Source organism: Peromyscus californicus, unplaced genomic scaffold (genome assembly GCF_007827085.1).
Source record: "Peromyscus californicus insignis strain IS unplaced genomic scaffold, ASM782708v3 Scaffold_13__1_contigs__length_99412109, whole genome shotgun sequence".
Classification (NCBI taxonomy): Eukaryota; Metazoa; Chordata; class Mammalia; order Rodentia; family Cricetidae; genus Peromyscus; species Peromyscus californicus.
This window is the reverse complement of record NW_026294424.1, coordinates 56,534,667-56,551,774: the sequence shown is the minus strand read 5'-3', so window position 1 is coordinate 56,551,774 and position 17,108 is coordinate 56,534,667. Positions and strand designations below refer to the sequence as shown.

The 17,108-nt window shown below is 35.5% G+C and overlaps 1 protein-coding gene across 3 annotated transcripts in view; it reads left to right on the top strand.

Annotated features, from left to right (window-relative positions):
• Arap2 (ArfGAP with RhoGAP domain, ankyrin repeat and PH domain 2) overlaps positions 1–17,108 on the top strand; it is a 177,939-nt gene that overhangs the window by 141,389 nt on the left and 19,442 nt on the right. For all 3 annotated transcript variants that reach the window (XM_052734962.1, XM_052734963.1, XM_052734960.1), the window contains 2 exons: positions 4,315–4,443; positions 14,131–14,258. In XM_052734962.1, coding sequence (XP_052590922.1) covers positions 4,315–4,443; positions 14,131–14,258 — 257 coding nt within the window. The remainder of the gene's footprint in view (positions 1–4,314; positions 4,444–14,130; positions 14,259–17,108) is intronic.

Here is a 17,108-nt window from a genome sequence, read left to right as displayed (position 1 = left end):
AACAGGGTTGTATTGTTCCATTGTTAAAATCATCTTTTCATTACTCCATCATTTTGACCTTCCACCACATTTCCAGACATGGATAAAGTATGCATAAGTTCTTTGCCAAGATGAAATATTAATACTCCCTGTTACTGTTATCAATGGAGTCCTCATTTCTATCCTGAACTTACAACCTTAATCTATATTATTGACATTTTAATATATATTCTGGTCTTGTGTGATAGAGACCAAAAATGCCTGTTAATTTCTGTTTATTCCATGCTAGGTCTATTATCCTTCTCCAGACATTTCCAAATTCCCCCCACAAATCAATTCCACAGGCTTCTGACTCATGTGTGAGCTGTGATCATGCCTATGACCCATTTTTTTCCCCTGTTGAATTTCCATTCATCAGCTTTCTGGCATTGTAACACATGTCTGTGATAAACCATATATATGGAGAAGAGAGTTCTTTAGTCTCACCACTCAAAAAAGCTGCTTGTCACTTGATAATGAGGAAGCAAAGAGATAAAGTCTAGGTCTCAATCTCTCCTTCAAAAACATGCCCCAATTAGCTAGCATCCTTCCCTTACAGAACACTGGACACAGGTTCCACTATACCCTCAGAGCACCATAGGCCCTGACGAAATCTTCAACATATGACCTTTGGAGATCATTCAGAACCTAAATTGTACCAGAGAGGTTTTTGTTTGTTTGTTTGTTTTTGTTTTATCTCCATGAGCAACTGCTCTGTTTTAAACAATGCTGTGGTCTTAGTACTTAACCACAAACTGATCTTACCCTCTCTGTATGTTCTGTAATTCTCAAAGAATTATCTGCTTGAGGAGCTCATTTATGTAGACTTCACTGAGGATTTTGGTTTTATGAAGCAAGTACTTCCTGTGCAGCAATATGATAGCAAAATATTTCCTTTTCCCTTATAAATACTATGGTATGGAAGATCTATGTGGTTGTATTAATATGATTTCAAGCTCTTCGCCTCATCTATATGTAAAATGCTAATAAAATACAGGTTGGGATGAAGAGAGGCTTTTGCCTTCCTAAGTTTGGCCCAAGGAATTAGAGTGGAAATGCCATCATCATTTGTGAAAACCTGTGCTACCAATGGCAGATATTTAATGATAGCAGCTGTTATTTCCAATGAAAATTCACTAGCTTTCCTATTGAACTAAGTAAATGAGGTTCATTCTCTGCACGATTTTAAAAAGTTGATGACATTTTAATTTTTACTTTCTTCCTTATCTGTTCTCTTTTTACACTGAATTTTTGTCAATATACAGGAAGTAGACAGTAGGAAGTGCTATTTCTAGATAATGACCTGCTTCCACATGATACATGCCCTATCCTGTGTAATCTGCCATGACGTAAGGCTGCAAGTATCACCATCAACAAACATATATTTGTAACATTTATATTTTAACAGTGTTTGATACCTCAATCCATTTTTGATGCTTTTCATCCCTTTCTTAAATTTTGCAATTGTAGTGTTTGATGATCTGTAATATTTATCTCTTCATTTACAACTCTGTTTTTTATCTAGAAAATTGAATTTGCAAGGTTATCCTCCTCCTCAATTATTTCATACAGTGATCCTGATCAGAAAAAATACACTTAAATTTTGTGACAAGAATTAATTATCTATCTATTAACAAGCCTATGTGTCTGCTGTAACACATTTCAGTATAGTGAGAACACAGCTCCATCAATATGGAATCTACTTATAATTGAGTGTACTAGTAACCATCTTTGGTATAAGTCTTCTGAAAATTGGAAATCTCATTACCAATTCTATTCCATGGCTCATCCCCTAGTCTAGTAACTGTGTCATACCTGCCTTGTCATGCCTACTGCTTAATCGTCATTTTCCTTGGATGTAATGTTGAAACTATTGCTGCTATTTCTTTACCAGTGAAAGGAAGAAAGGCAAACTTTTTTTTATATATTGCATTATTTTGGGCTCAAAAACATCTTTATTCCCTCTTACCACCCAAAAATTACATATGAGAAACCATCTTGGGAGATTTACATAATTGATGGAAATCAACCTAAAGACTGAACTTAAAATATCAGAACTTGAAAGTACAGTTAGGTTTAGGATTTAAATCTCTGGTTCTCGCCTTAACTCCTTAGATGACTAGGCAAAAGGAGTAAGTTCTGTGAAATGTCATTTTACATATAAAGTAAGAAGATTAATAATGGATACTGATGTTGTTGGTTGGTCTTTGGTCTTTTTTGGGGGACCCTCCACCCAGCTCCCAAATAAGCACACATGGAGGCTTATTATTACTTATGAATGCCTGGCTTTAGCTTGGCTTAGTGTCCAGACAGCTTTCCTTATCTTATTCCATCTACCTTTTGCCTCTGGGCTTTTCCTGTTCTCTTACTTCTATAAATCTTACTCTTACTTCATGGCTAGCTGGTTGTGTAGCTGGGTGGCTGGCCCCTGGAGTCCTCCTCCTTCTCCAGCTCTTAGCTCTTTCCTCCCAATTTTCTCCTTCTATATATACTTGAAGAGTGCATTTGGGAGGATGTAGGCAATAACTGATATATTGTACACGATACATACACTAGGTGCACAGTGGTTATTCTGGAAATTGACAACTTCTAATGGGATCAGAACTATCAGCCTGCATGTGGTTGAATCAACAGTTGTGTAAACTGAGTACTTACTATGATTAGTTTTATATTTGGATGTATATTTGGATGTATCTATTTTCAATTATATGAGTATTTATTTGTGAGTCCATCTCTTTAATTAGTAATTGAATTATGACATAGACAAATTATGAGCTATTTAGACCTTTGTCCAATTTTTCAGAAAAGATTTGTAAAAAGTAAAATTAATCTATTGCAATATTCACTTTTCTGTCCTTTGTCTGGTTTTACAAAGACAAATGTTTTGTTTATCTGATAAATATTTTCTGTTAATTTATAGGTTATGCAATAAACTCACAATGGACTTCAGTCCTGGGATAGTTATTGAGAATCTATTATGTAGTCAGCATTGTGCTGTGTGCATGTATATCTTTGTGTTACATAGTTAATAGCCATTATGATAATAAGTAGGCATGCTTTAATGGGCACAGAAGGAAGGAAGCATTTTCATGTATGGATAGGAAGCCAAAATATTAATTGCTCTTTTGGGGACCTTGGTTTACTGATGACTTCTCTCTTCTTAAATAATGTAGTCATAGCAGAAGAGGGGTTGATGTCTTTATTGCACAGTGTGCTCATGATTCTATCATCAGTTTCAGTAGGAGGAGTAACAGATAGGCAGGTACCCTTGGCATTCTCTTCTTCATTGGTTGTTAGCATTAGTACTTTAACTACAAACATATTCCAGGGTGTTATGGTCTGTACATTTGGGGACTGAAATAACTGACTGAATACACAGCTGCAGAGTTGGGAAAGAGCTGTGGCATCTTCATATCAGACCTTCTTTTCCATCTGCTTCTTTATTTGCCACTAGTCCACTATGAAAAGGTTTACATATCCCCAGAATATGCTTTTGTGCACACATCTTTATTAACCAATTGACATATTTTAATCCACAAATAGAACTTCCTTATGAAATTTCAATTATTGTTGAAATTTTTTGTGTGAAATGCCATGCTAAGAATATATAATTCAGTTTTCTAAAGCAAAATATATATGGATTAAGAGTCATCAAAGAGATTTGCTTCAGACATCATATAATTCCTCACTTATAGACTTCTAATATAGATTAATTTATAATATTGCTACAAGGTTCATATATTTCATATTCTACAGTAGAATAAGAAATGTACTATTCTTATTTTCAAAGATTCTCTGCAACCATATTTTCTGATTTGATATTGATTTGCTATGAGAATACTACCTATAAATTATTCACTATTATTGATTGGAAATTATAAGATTGTAATCTTATTGAGATAAACAAAGGAGTAATTTGTGCCTGTTAGTATTGGAGAAGATTAATCTGCTAGTCCTCTTAAAGTTATTTAATTGGATATGCTAATAGGAATGTTATCTACATTAAAAACAGATTAAGACACATGGCCATTGTTGTAAATGAGATTTTATCTTAAAGGGAGCACATCTAAATTTTGAAACAATAGTTGGATAGATTACTTTATATAACAATTTTGACTGAGTGTGTCACCTGTCTTGTGTATTTGGGTCTCTTGTTTGGAATCCTAGTACTATTGCTGTTTAATAAAAAATGTTCATGCCATCACATACATATCTTTCCACAGGATGTTTTAAAACCTGTAATCATTAACTACATTTCTCAATTTGGTTCAGTTTAACTTCGGTTTGTGTTTGCAGAGCGTCCTCTTCACTACACAGAGAATGTGTTGGAGCAGGTGCTTCAGTGGAGTTCATTAGCCGAACCCGGTTCTGCTTATCTTGTGGTGAAGAGATTCTTAAGCATTGACACAATTAAACACTGCAGAGGTAGGCACGCGTCCTTCACATTGCAGGGGTGGTTAAAAGTTCAAGTAGCTGAAGAGGAGTTATTAAGACACAAGTGGTGTCTGAAAATGGGGAAACGGGAATAGAAAAATACAGAAGCTGATTGCAGAGTATTGTGAAGAAGTTTAGTGTGTGTCACTGTGGCAGTAGCTGGCTCATCTGATGGTACACATTCATGTTCCTTAAGTAATGGATTGTGTTTCTAAGGGTCGTTTGTGCATATGCATGTTCTTGTTTTATTTTATGGTGTCTTCTTTAATTAGGTTGACATTCATTTCTGGCCATTTGATAACCACAAACATCTAGCCTCTGAGATTGAGTGTGTAGTATAAATCTCACTGTTCTTTTGATGATGTTTAGAAATAAAATAGGCACAAATGCAAGGACACAACATTTAACTGGAAGGACTGGAAAAACACTGCAATGTTCAATAAGAAGTCAGTTAGCTTAGCAAACCATAGAACATGGTCTCTCAACACATATGAGAAGTCAAAAGCTTGATCTTGAAACTTCTCTCTGATTGTGTTGTCATCCACTGACAATTTAGAACAACATTTCATCTGGGCTTATCCGTAAAGCAATCTTCAGAGCTGGGCATTAATATAAAGTTGTATGTTACTTTGATAAGTAATGTCAATAATAACCATTATTACTTACTATTCGTATACAATTAACCAGGCACTAGAGATACCATAGGTCATTTAAACTTCTATTTTATTTATCATTGAAGTATGGGTATGTTTGGCTCAAGTCCATCTATCATTTCACCTCCTTCAATGTCTCTCCTTTCTCATTTACCACTTATGGTAGTTTGAGTGAGAATTTTTTTTTTCTTTTGAATGCTTGGTCCCAGTTGATGAACTGTTTGGAAAGGATTATGTTGAGTAGCCTTGGAGGAGGTGTGTCACTGAGAGTAGGTTTTGAGGTTTCGAAAGCCCATGTCAGGCCAAGTCTCTCTCTGCCTGCTGCATATGTAGAATGTATATGCAGAATGTAGCTCAAAGATACTTACTTCTCCAACAACATGCCTGCCTGTCTGACACCATACTCCCTGCCATAATGATGATGGACTAGCCCTTTGCAACTGTAAGCAAGCCCCCAGTTATGTGCTTTCTTTTATAGCTGCCTTGATCATGGTGTCTCTTCACAGAAATTGAAAAGTAAGACAGTGCTTTTCCCTCCTAGCTTTATATGCTCTCCATCTGTCTGACTCTGTCTCTGTCTCTGTCTCTCTCTCTGTTAATACTCACTAAGTCCATTTAGTCTGTATGTACGTAGATATAGGACCATTTATTAAATCATAGGTGGCCTCTCAGGGCCTGCATCCCTGAAGAAAACCAGCTCTCCTCTGCCAGCAGTCATGACTTGCCAATAGCTACTTAGGCAGAGGTAGGACTTGATGAACTCCTCCCTCACTTGTACTGGGATTTTGTCTGGTTTGATCTTGTGTAATTATTCTGTCCCTGCCATTGTGAGCCCATGTGTGCAAATATGTTGTCACGTCCAGAAAACATTTGCTACTGACATCCGCTTATTTTCTTTCTGCTCCAGTCTACCACTGATCCCTGATCCCGGAGAAGAGGGAATGTGACATGACACTCTCATGTAGAGTTGCACCCTCCACAGATCTTAGTCTCTATGTTACAGCCACCTGTTGTTAGATCTCTGTGTTGATTGGCTTTACCGCAAAAAGAAGCTTCTCTGACGAGCGTTGAGAGATGCACTAGTCTGTGGGCATAAAGATAAGAACTCAAGTGCCATTTATTCCTATGTCCATTTAACATCATAATAGCACTAGGTTCAGCACTAGGGCCTTTTAAAAAAAAGTTTTTTAGAACTCCTTGTCAATTTTCATATTAATTTATTTTACAGGTGAAAATTAGAGAAAGTGATTTTTCTCACATCCCACAGTTAGTAAATGCTAGTTTTGAAAACAAATTGTTCTATTGTTTAATCATTTTAAAATTAAAATTATAAGGGGTGGTGGCAGAAGAGCTCTAAAATGTTGTGGATGTTCTCATTTGGATTGTAACCTCAAACTTGCTCATCAGTGAGTTAGTTCTTAGTTTCACCAAAATTTAATATGATAGTTTCTAATTTCATAGTACTGTCTTTTATACTTTATACTATCTCAAACTATTTTATCAAATACATTTTTTATTATCAATCACCTAAATAAACAAATATATACTATTTTTAGTATAGAAATGTGGCCTTTCACAAGCTCCACCTTTCTGTAGATCTCTTTACTACCCCCATGTTCAGTTTAATGACATCCTTCTCACATCTGATCATGCAAATGCACCAGGCATTCATGTCATAGACCATTGTTCTAAACTAGAGGAGGGTGTGCCCCCTAGGAACACGTGGGAATATCTATAGATCTTTGTGAGCATCACAACATGGGGAAGTGTGGGGAACTGGGAGTTCCTAATATTTAGATGTCAGGTTCTGCTAATGTTTCTGAAAAGCACAGAGCAGGTGTAGCTAGAGATTTCCTGCCTGGCCCACAGTCAGGACAAATCTCTGTCACCCGCCAGTCCCACAGCCACTCAGACCCGACCAAGTAAACACAGAGACTTATATTGGTTACAAACTGTATGGCTGTGGCAGGCTTCTTGCTAACTGTTCTTATAGCCATTAATCCATTTCTATTAATCTATACCTTGCCACATGGCTCATGGCTTACCAGCATCTTTACATGCTGTTTCTCATCATGGTGGCTGGCAGTGTCTCTCTGACTCAGCCTTCCACTTCCCAGCTTTATTCTCCTCCTTGTCCCGCCTACACTTCCTGCCTAGCCAATGGCCAATCAGTGTTTTATTTATTGACTAATCAGCAACACATTTGCCATACAGAACATCCCACAGCAAGCAGGTCTGTCTGTAGAGCTGATTTTCCAGAGCAAATGGCAGGGGTGCCAATTTAGACCCTGTCTGGAGTATCTATCTTTTAGTTGTTTGTATATCTTTCTTCTTAAACATGGAGTAAAGAAAATATGTTAGAAAATGCTTGGGTTAGCTTTAGCATTAAAAGCAAGCATTTGCAAGGCCATGCATTCTATTTCCAGTTCCACCCAAATATAAATATCAAATAAGAAGTGTTTTCCTTATGAACCATCTCCTTTTAATATCATGGCATATACCTGATCACTTCGTGTTTTACATAGAAATAAAATTTCTTTTGTATCTAGTGTTGTCCTTTCAATGATATTATTCTAATATTGTCTAATTATACACATCTAAAATTTTCACCTACGTACAATATCTTAGCTGTTGATTGACTCTTGTGTCATGACAATGTGGTTAAAAAATACAAGGCATTGAAACATAAAAGGTTATGACAGGAAATAAGCTTTTGAGCACATAGGGATGAGTCTCCCAAACAGGAATACCTTTAATGATTGTTCAATTGTGAAAAACAAAACAGGAAGATATGGATTTAGTTAATTAAGAGAAATGGGAGAAACTGTTGTGATCTACTCTTACAGCACTGGTAACAAACTGGGTATTGACTTAGTGCCCCAGATATTCCACAGTATTCTCCTGATGTATCTGAGTCAGTGCTTGTGTAAATGTCTCTGTATACATCCCCTGCTATCATTGCAGAACTCAAGCAGAGAAAAGACAGCATCCCTGAGGTGGCATTTTTTATTATCTAAAACAATTTTTTAATTTAAATATATTTTGATCTTATTCTTCTCCTCCCCTAAGTCTTTCAGGTCCTCTCCTCTGCTCTGCTCACCCAACTTTAAATTCTCTCAAAAAACAAACAAATCTGAATACAACAACAACCCTCCCAAACCAAGAAAACAAAATAAAACGCCACCACCACTCCCCTCAAAACTTATAGTAAACTGTGACCAAATAAAAGGATGGACACACACACACACACACACACACACACACACACACACACACACACACAAAAATAAATAAATAAATAAATAAATAAATAAAATAAAATAAAATAAAATAAAAATAAAAAAAAATAAAAACAACTGTGGTGTCCATTATATGTTGGTCAACTACTCTTGAACATGAGACCTGTCCTGGCTTGTTTAATAGATACACCCAGTGTCACTTCATTGAGGAAAAAGATATCCCCCTGCCAGCCAATACAGGTGACAGTTCAGTTATTAACTTTTACCACAGTAGCAAAGTGTTCATTAATTCATAATTTTTCCAGACAATTGGCTGAAATATTCTTTCACGGTACAATGTTACAAACTTTGGGGTTCGTCTTTTATTTCCTACACTCATCTTCTGAGTATGGAAGCCACAAAACAAGTCTCTACTTCTGTACTGTCCCTAGTTCATTTGTCAGTATGATTGCAGCTGTCCACGATTATACTGTGTGTAGCTCATTCTTCCAGGAATTAATATATATCCCACAAAGTGAGTGAGACCCTAGAAAAGTACCAGTAGTAAATATTCTGACTGAAGCATTTTCTGATAGTAGTAGTGGTCATTTTGAGCCCCAAATAGGAATTATAACCTGCTTAAAAACTTTAACTCTTTATTCCATAAATTTTCCATTAATGTTATAGAAGAGTTTGATTGATACTCAGATTGTAAAAGCAAAATAGGCTATTTTGTTATAGTTATTTTTACATGTATTACAAGTTGAGATTGTCTTTTTAAATTAGCTATCATATATATTTGAATGCCACACTGAAACTCCAGCTCCTGATTTAGATCATGTGGAAGGTGAGAAATAAATGTATAGAGAAATATAGTTGAGGATAATTAATTACAGTTCTTAAAGTATGACTCTGTGGCTTATAAGGAACCAAGCTGTACAATTTAATTTATGATGGCAGCATCTATGCCTCTCCAAAAAGTACATATCATGCATATCATAGTGGTAAAAAGTGTAGAGATTTATATATATATATATACATATATATGTATATATATATATGTATATATATATAATATTCTTATGTCATCTATGGCATTTTTTATCTGTATACTTTTTGATGTGATTGTTTTTAACATGCTAAAAGTAATACACATAAAAATTATCAGTGTCTTAAATAATGATTTTCACCAATGAGTATGTTTTTCTGTAATCTTAACTTTCTTAATGTCTTTTATATATTGTCATAGATTTTGGATGTGTTAAGTATTCCGTCTCATTTGTGTCTGCTAGCAAATGCATTTTTAGTCAGAGTAGCAGCCTATTCTAGAATTATTGTTCCATTTGTGATATCCATTACACCCTACAATTTGTATATAAAAAGTATAAGCATAGCTGATGTGATTTCACTAATAATTTATTAATAGAAAGCTTTCATTTAAGAAAAAAATCATTCTTAAAAGCAGTAAAGGAATGATATTAAAAATCTTTTTTCCCATTCCTAATATTTTAAAAATTCTAATGACCAAGCAGATAGCAGTGCTTTATGAACAAGAATTTGATGTGACCACATTTTCTCTAAGTAACAGAGAACTGCTCTTTTTAACATCTCATTAAAACAAAGTTGCCACAGTGTATGCTTAGCAAGTGTGAGAGTCTGGCTTCAGTCTACAGCAGTTTTAAGGGGTTGCACTAAAGCATCCTTTGCTGACTGTCTCCTCTTCCCTAAGTATTTGACCTATTTTTTTGTCACTGTCTATCTCTTCTGTAACGTTCATTCATTCCTAGATATGTATGCATTTGCCTTACATTTTATTGATTTGCTAGCAGGTTTTTTTCTCATGTGGAATAAGTATACGAATATGTTTGAAATCATGCTTCCATCGCTTCCTAAGTTTAGACCCTATTGTACAATATTTGCTCTGTTATAAGGATTTTAATATCCTCAGCTGTCCTACTTTACCCAAACCATTTAAAATGTAGATATCATAAGTAGGAATAGATTTTAGATCATGCAGCATTTAATTACTGCTCATTCATTTAAAGAAATGAGATAATGCAGTTTACTTTTATACATGGAATAAATAGTTCTTGTCATTACATAAAACTCAGCGTGTGTTTGTTCAGAAACAGCATTTCATTTCTGAGAATCATTTAGTGTCATGGGCATTGTTGTTATGAGTTAATTAACTTGAAAAGAAAGATAATAATAGTCCTTAGATTTCATTTCTCCCCTATGGGTTAAAAGTTGAAACACTGAGATAAAGAAAATAAAACGTCATTTAAGTTGCTATTTAGACTTTATCATAGCTACTATTCTAAGACTATCTTTTATTTCATTTCATTTGTACTGTTTCTATATCTGTATTACAGGTAAATTTTAAATTTATCCTTCTGTAAGCTTCCAGATTAAATAATTTTATATTGCTGAATCATATTTTAATAAAAATTATTTCAAATTGCCCCAATAAAATTTTACTCATAGAATCAAATCTTAATGATATGAACAGAGAAGAAATACTTTAAACATGTAACATGTAGCTCAACTGCAGATCTGTGTGTGTTTGTCGATTTATATTGCTGTATATGGCAGATGCTTTAGTTTCAATTCATCTTAAAACTAATCAGTCCAAGTCCAATAACTTTTGAAAAATTCACATTTGGACACTTAAAAACTTTACTGTTAGTAGACTTAAGCAAATCAAAGCAAAATTAGGAATATGAATCATAATATAGTTGAAATTATTTGTATTCCACTCTCCACGGAGTCTTGCTGTATCCACATATGTACAAAAGTTTGAGGGTTTGACCTAGTCCACTTCCAGGGGAAGTATTGTCTTGAAGATGTATGATAATGGTCCTTGTAGTTACTGTAGACTGTGAGTGTCCAGATATTTTCTGATAGACTAATTCTGTAGGGAGGAAACCAATTGGTAAGTTTGATTAGCTTTCTGTTTCATGCAGGAATCTATAACAGGAAATTTAAAGGATTGTTAAGCATCATCTTTACCCAGAGGGAAGAAAAAATCTAAATGTCCAAAACCTATTTAATATAGAACTACAAATATAGAGTGCATTGAATGACTATTGTGGGTCAAAATGCTCATGTAGTGCTTTCAAGCACATAAAATAGTCTCACTGTATCACCATTGACATCTACTCTAACAAGGAATATCTTCTAGTGGGGAAAATGTCATTCCCCTTTGCTTATTCTTGTCTCCACATAGAAAATAGAATTCTATGTTAGATGCTAGCATATCTAAATTCTAACTGTAGGTTTATTTATTTTAACTTGTCAGAGAACCATAGTATGCCACAACTTTCTCATTTATGAATTTGATAACATTATATCCACTTTTCTTTTTATATTAATTAAAATTTTTCATTTATTTTACATCCCAACTGCAGTTTTTCCTTCCTCCCCTCCTCCTGTTCCCTTCCCCTGTCTCCCCTCTGCCCCTCCCCATACACTCCTCCTTGTTTCTGTTTAGAAAGGAGCTTGAGACTCACAGGAGGTACAATATATAACACTTCCAAAATGCTAAAGGACTATTTATACCTTTATGCTTGTTAAGAGTGTGTTGAAAACTATATCCTGATTTAATATTAAAAAATGCATCTCTTACCATGCTAGGTATATTTTGGAAACAGTTTATTGTGATTCTGTAATAATAAACACAGCATAGAACAGTAATTACTTGCTTTCTGCAGTCATAACTTCTAGTATAAATTGGAAAAATCTCTCTGGTACAAATAGCCTAGCCACTTATATTACAGTACTGTTTTATTTATAATTTAGGTATTTATATATAATATCATTATAGAGTAATACCATTTCCAGGCAATTAGCAGGTAGGAGAATAGATTCTAGGCATGGCAGCATGTTCCTGCTGTCACAGGTCTTTAAGACTTATGCAGGAGTGTCATAGACTTCAGAACTGACTAGAAGAGTGAGACCTTGTCTCAAAATAATTCAAACATGATGTGAAACATATGCTTGTTTCTACCGCAGTGAGCATCTATGCCTTCAGAGCAGAAGTTCTGCCTCTGCTCTTATACACGTGATTCTCACCCCCTCCCAAGTCATCCCCTAAAAGTAACAGCCTAGGCAGGAAACCCCCAAAGAGAACTCTTTAAAAATTGTGGTAAGGATGCTGAACTGTAGCTCTTCACAGTTAAGGGCTTCTGGTAGGGGTACAGGTGGGGAAGTTTTTTTTTTTTTTTTTTTTTTTTTTTTTTTTTTTTTTTTTTTTTTTTTTTTTAAGGGGCTGGCTACTAGGAGTTTGGACATGCTCCAGTGAGTGAGTACATAGGCAACACAAGTTAGACTTGTTTATTTGTTTGTTTGTTTTCTTTGTCTTCTTTTTTTGGGGGGGATGGTCATAAGGGTGGAGATCAGATTTGGGAGGCCTGGAAAGTGCATGTGATCAGGATGCATGATGTAAAATTCCCAAATAGTCAATAAAAATACTATGTTGGGGGGGGAAGTGTTTTTCTAATTGTAAAGTAGTAGCTCAATAGAATGAGGGGAATGCATTTGTTTTCGTATCTGAAGTGCTAACCAAACAACTTTCACTAAGCTACAAATAGCCATGCTTGAGAGGCAGGGAAGGTCATCAGGTGTTGGGATTTGATTAGAGGAAAGCCAATACTAAATGAAGTAGTGCCTGTTAGTGTACGGTCTGGATCGTTCCGTGGGAGACTTAGTGTCTTGGAGAGTGCTTTGTCTCTTCAGACCTGTTGCACTAACAAAGGTGAGTTCGATGATTTCCCCAAGTTTACCGCTAAACAATTTCCTCCATTAGAGCAATTCTGTGGAAGAGCTCCTCTTTCCCAGTTGAAAGTAGGTGTGTAGTTAATACTTCTTTCTTTCCAAGTCCCTTTTCCCTGTTCCTCCTTCATGTAACACTTTCTGTACTTAGACATTTACAGAGCATCATGCCGCCCGTGTATTGATATCCTTGGTCACATTAACTGTGAAATCCAACTGCTGATTAGGTAAACAGAAGCCAATGAAAATTGAATAATTATCCAGTGAGGGGTGTGGTGACCCTGATCCTCTATGTATCATTAGAAACTTTACTGCCTGGGCATAAGTGATTAGCATCAAGGATCATTATGCTATGAAGGAATCTAAGGATCACAGACCTAGTCTAGAGGACCCACATTGGAAAAAAATATGAATGGGTGGATTTCATTTCACTATTGTGTTAGTATATTTTATTTAACATCATGTATTCAAAATATAATTATTTCAGCATGCAGCCAACATTTAGAAATATGATCTTGAGGCTATCACAGTGGCCCAGGAACTTAAACTCTCATCTCTAAACCTAAGGGTCCAAGTTTGATCTCTAGAATGCACACAAATAGGAGAGAACTGATTCTGAAAGTTTTCCTCTGACCTCCGTGTATGTTCCATGTCCCCAATATCAATAAATGTAAATTTTAAAAAAGAAATGACATTTTTCCTTTTTCAAACAAATGGTTAAGATTTTAAAATATATGAGACTAGAGAGATGCTTCTGTGGTTAAGAGCACTTACAACTTTTGGATTTCAGGTCCCAGCGCCCACAGTAGGCAGCTGACAGCCATCTGTAACTCCTGCTCTAGGAGTTCTAATGACCACTACTGGCCCCCAATGGCACCCATACTCATATGCCATACATTCAGACACATGCATGCGTAGGCACATGCACACAAATAAATAAAAATAAGTCTTTGAACAGTGAAAATACAAATGATTTATATTGTGTCCCCAATAAGTGAAAATGGACCCAATTTCCAGAAGTCTGTTCTGTCTTACAGAGAAAAGTATCAAAGAAGGTGCCTTAAAACTCAAAGAAGAGCCATCTAAAATACTATCAGGAAACAAATTTCAAGACCGATATGTTGTTTTGCGAGATGGACATCTCTTTCTTTACAAGGATCCAAAGGTAATTGAGTAAGTGGGATTTGAGCATGTGCGTTATTATTTTGTGTAGATATTTGTCTTTGTCTGACACTGGTCCTGGCCATCTCTCTTCAAAACAATGCTTGAAGTAAAGTGATGACTTCCTTCAGCTTCTGAGAAGTAACACCAAAACATTCAGAAACTTAGTCTAGAACTTCCTGTGGCTTTTCTGTGAACCTCAGGTTTTGTTGTTGTTGGAAGAAAATTACTTCATCACTGAAGAGACTTTAAGTGTGTTAACATAAACTATCGCATAAATCAGCATCATGGCTAGGAGTGTGTTATATTCTAAAGGCAAAAAGAGGCTTTGGGTGAGCTAGTGGAGATTTAATGAAGAGGAGTGTATGAAAGACAAAACTCAGATTCTATAACGAATGTTAACATCTTCCCTATACATTTAAATAAATTCACCACCATATCATATTTATTAGCCTCTATTCCCTGTAAAGTTTGAATTTATTAAAGAAATGTGAAGTGGCACGGAGAACTAGATATTATAAAAGCAGAGTTAGATAAATGATGTAGCTATAAAATGCTGAATTTGACATCAGAAAACCTCATCTCTGCTAAGAGTTACTGATTGAGTAAGTAACTTAATATCTCTGCCTCTCTTATGAATGTGATGATTATAATGTGATTCCTATAGAGCAATCACATTAATGTTTAAACAAGAGTATGTATGAGTATTTTTTGAAATATGAAACACTTGTAAATATATATCATCATAACAGTGTGCTTACAAAGATACCCATAAGAATAGGATTAGGTAAGTTGCAGAATGAACAAATATATTCAAAATATCTATGTCTGAAACAAAAAAGATTCATCTAGATTATTATGAGCCATTGCCGTATCAATGGGAAAGACATCCCAGTAGACATTTGATAATAGGGTTGAGCAGATAGTACATGAAGGAAGCTATAGAAATTACTCATGAGCCACTAAACCAAGTGTTCAACATCATTAGTCATCATTAGTATATCATTTCACAAACCAGTTGTTTTGATGAAAATCTTGAGTTACAACTCCAGTTTGGAGCAGGATGTACAGTAACTGGGGGTCTAATAAACATTTAGTGGAAAGGTAAAACCCCAGTATTATGTAGGACTCTTTAAGAGTTTCAAAATATTTATTCATCCACCTGCCAATTATAACCCCCAAGCACTTATAAATGAATGTTCTTTGGCAGCTTCATTCACAGATGTGTCCATAAATAGGAGAATAATATATTCATCAATAGAATACTCCTTATGAGATTTCTAGTAGATGTCATAACATGGATGAACAACAAAAGCACAGCAATCAGTATAGAACCATATGCCAAATCATTCTGTCCACTCTAAGGGGAAAGAACTGACAAAGGGTCTGCTTGGCCTGGGGAGAAGAATAGCCATAGACTTCCCAGGGGGCAGGAAGAAGATGGAGTAGTAGCTAGGGAGAAGCATTGTCCATCTCCTCATTCCACCTGACACACTCAAAAGGGAGCCTGACTGAGTATCACATGGTTGCTCTTTGGTGCTGTGATTCTATTCTCTCTGCAGAAGAAAACTACGCTTTTTAGAAATAAACCACCTACATGTTTTGCGTTATGTGAACAGATTTTAAGGTTCTTGAACCTTAGATTTGCACTTGTGAAAATCAAATCTAAACTTTACAGTTGACTATTTTAGTGATCTAAAATATAACTTGGTTAACCTTGTCTACTTTTCCATAATGAGCCATCCACCTTGTTCTGATCTACTTGATCATTGATCTTTTATACTTGTAACATGTCGGTGAAGTGTTGTGTTTTCAATTAGATATCACCCTAGGGCTTTTAATAATCAAATTGAATATTTTTGTCCATTCAAGGCCCAGACTCTTTCTACTATATACCAACAGAAGGCCCATAAAACAATTTATCTTTTAATATTAATTTCATGAAGGAACAGCAATGTGGCCACACTATCCCAAAATAACAATAGTGTGGCTATTGCATGGCAGCAGAATATGTGGATTGGCTGGCTTCATGGCATTTTCTAAAAGTCACCTGGAATAGGGACTGTTACTATTCCTTCTTGATACATGAAGAAATTGAGCCACAAAGACTTTACATAAATGTCCAGAAAATTTATATCCAATAAGCAATGTAGACAGAATCCATTCCTCCCAGATGTCAGATTGCAAAAGCTCTATGAAAGTATTACCTAAGGACAATTAATTAATATTACTGTAGCTCGATATTTTGGCTGACAATTTATTTGAAGATGATTTGACATTTTCATCCAGATATTACCAAGTGTGCTTAAATGTGGTTATGCAGGGGTTGGAGAGAGGGCTTAACAGCTAAGAGCACTGATGACTTTTACATTTGACCGAGATTTTATTCCCAGCACCAACGTGGAAGTTCACAAACACCTGTATCTCCAGTTCTAGGGGATCAGACACCCTCATCTGGTGTAGGTTGGTGCCAGGCACTCACGTGGTAGACAGACATACATGTAGGGTCATCTGCAATATCTCATAAGCACTCAGGATTTCAAACCATAAGGACCACAGTTATAGAATATAGTCTGATGTTTAAAATCCATTTATACCACCAAAATAAATCCATCCAGCTCATGCCTTGTCATCAAGGACAGCAGATGAGATTCTTTTCTCTAAACCCAAACTGCTATTGTTTTCACCCCATGATTTTATTTTGCTCCTTATTTTTTTCATACCATAGGCCTGGTAATATTGATTATTATGCCATTGCCAATGCTAACTTTTCAAATGATTTCACATTAAATAATCAATAGCAAAATCCTTATATTTATTTGAATAAAGATTTGGCTCTGGGACAGCTTTCACT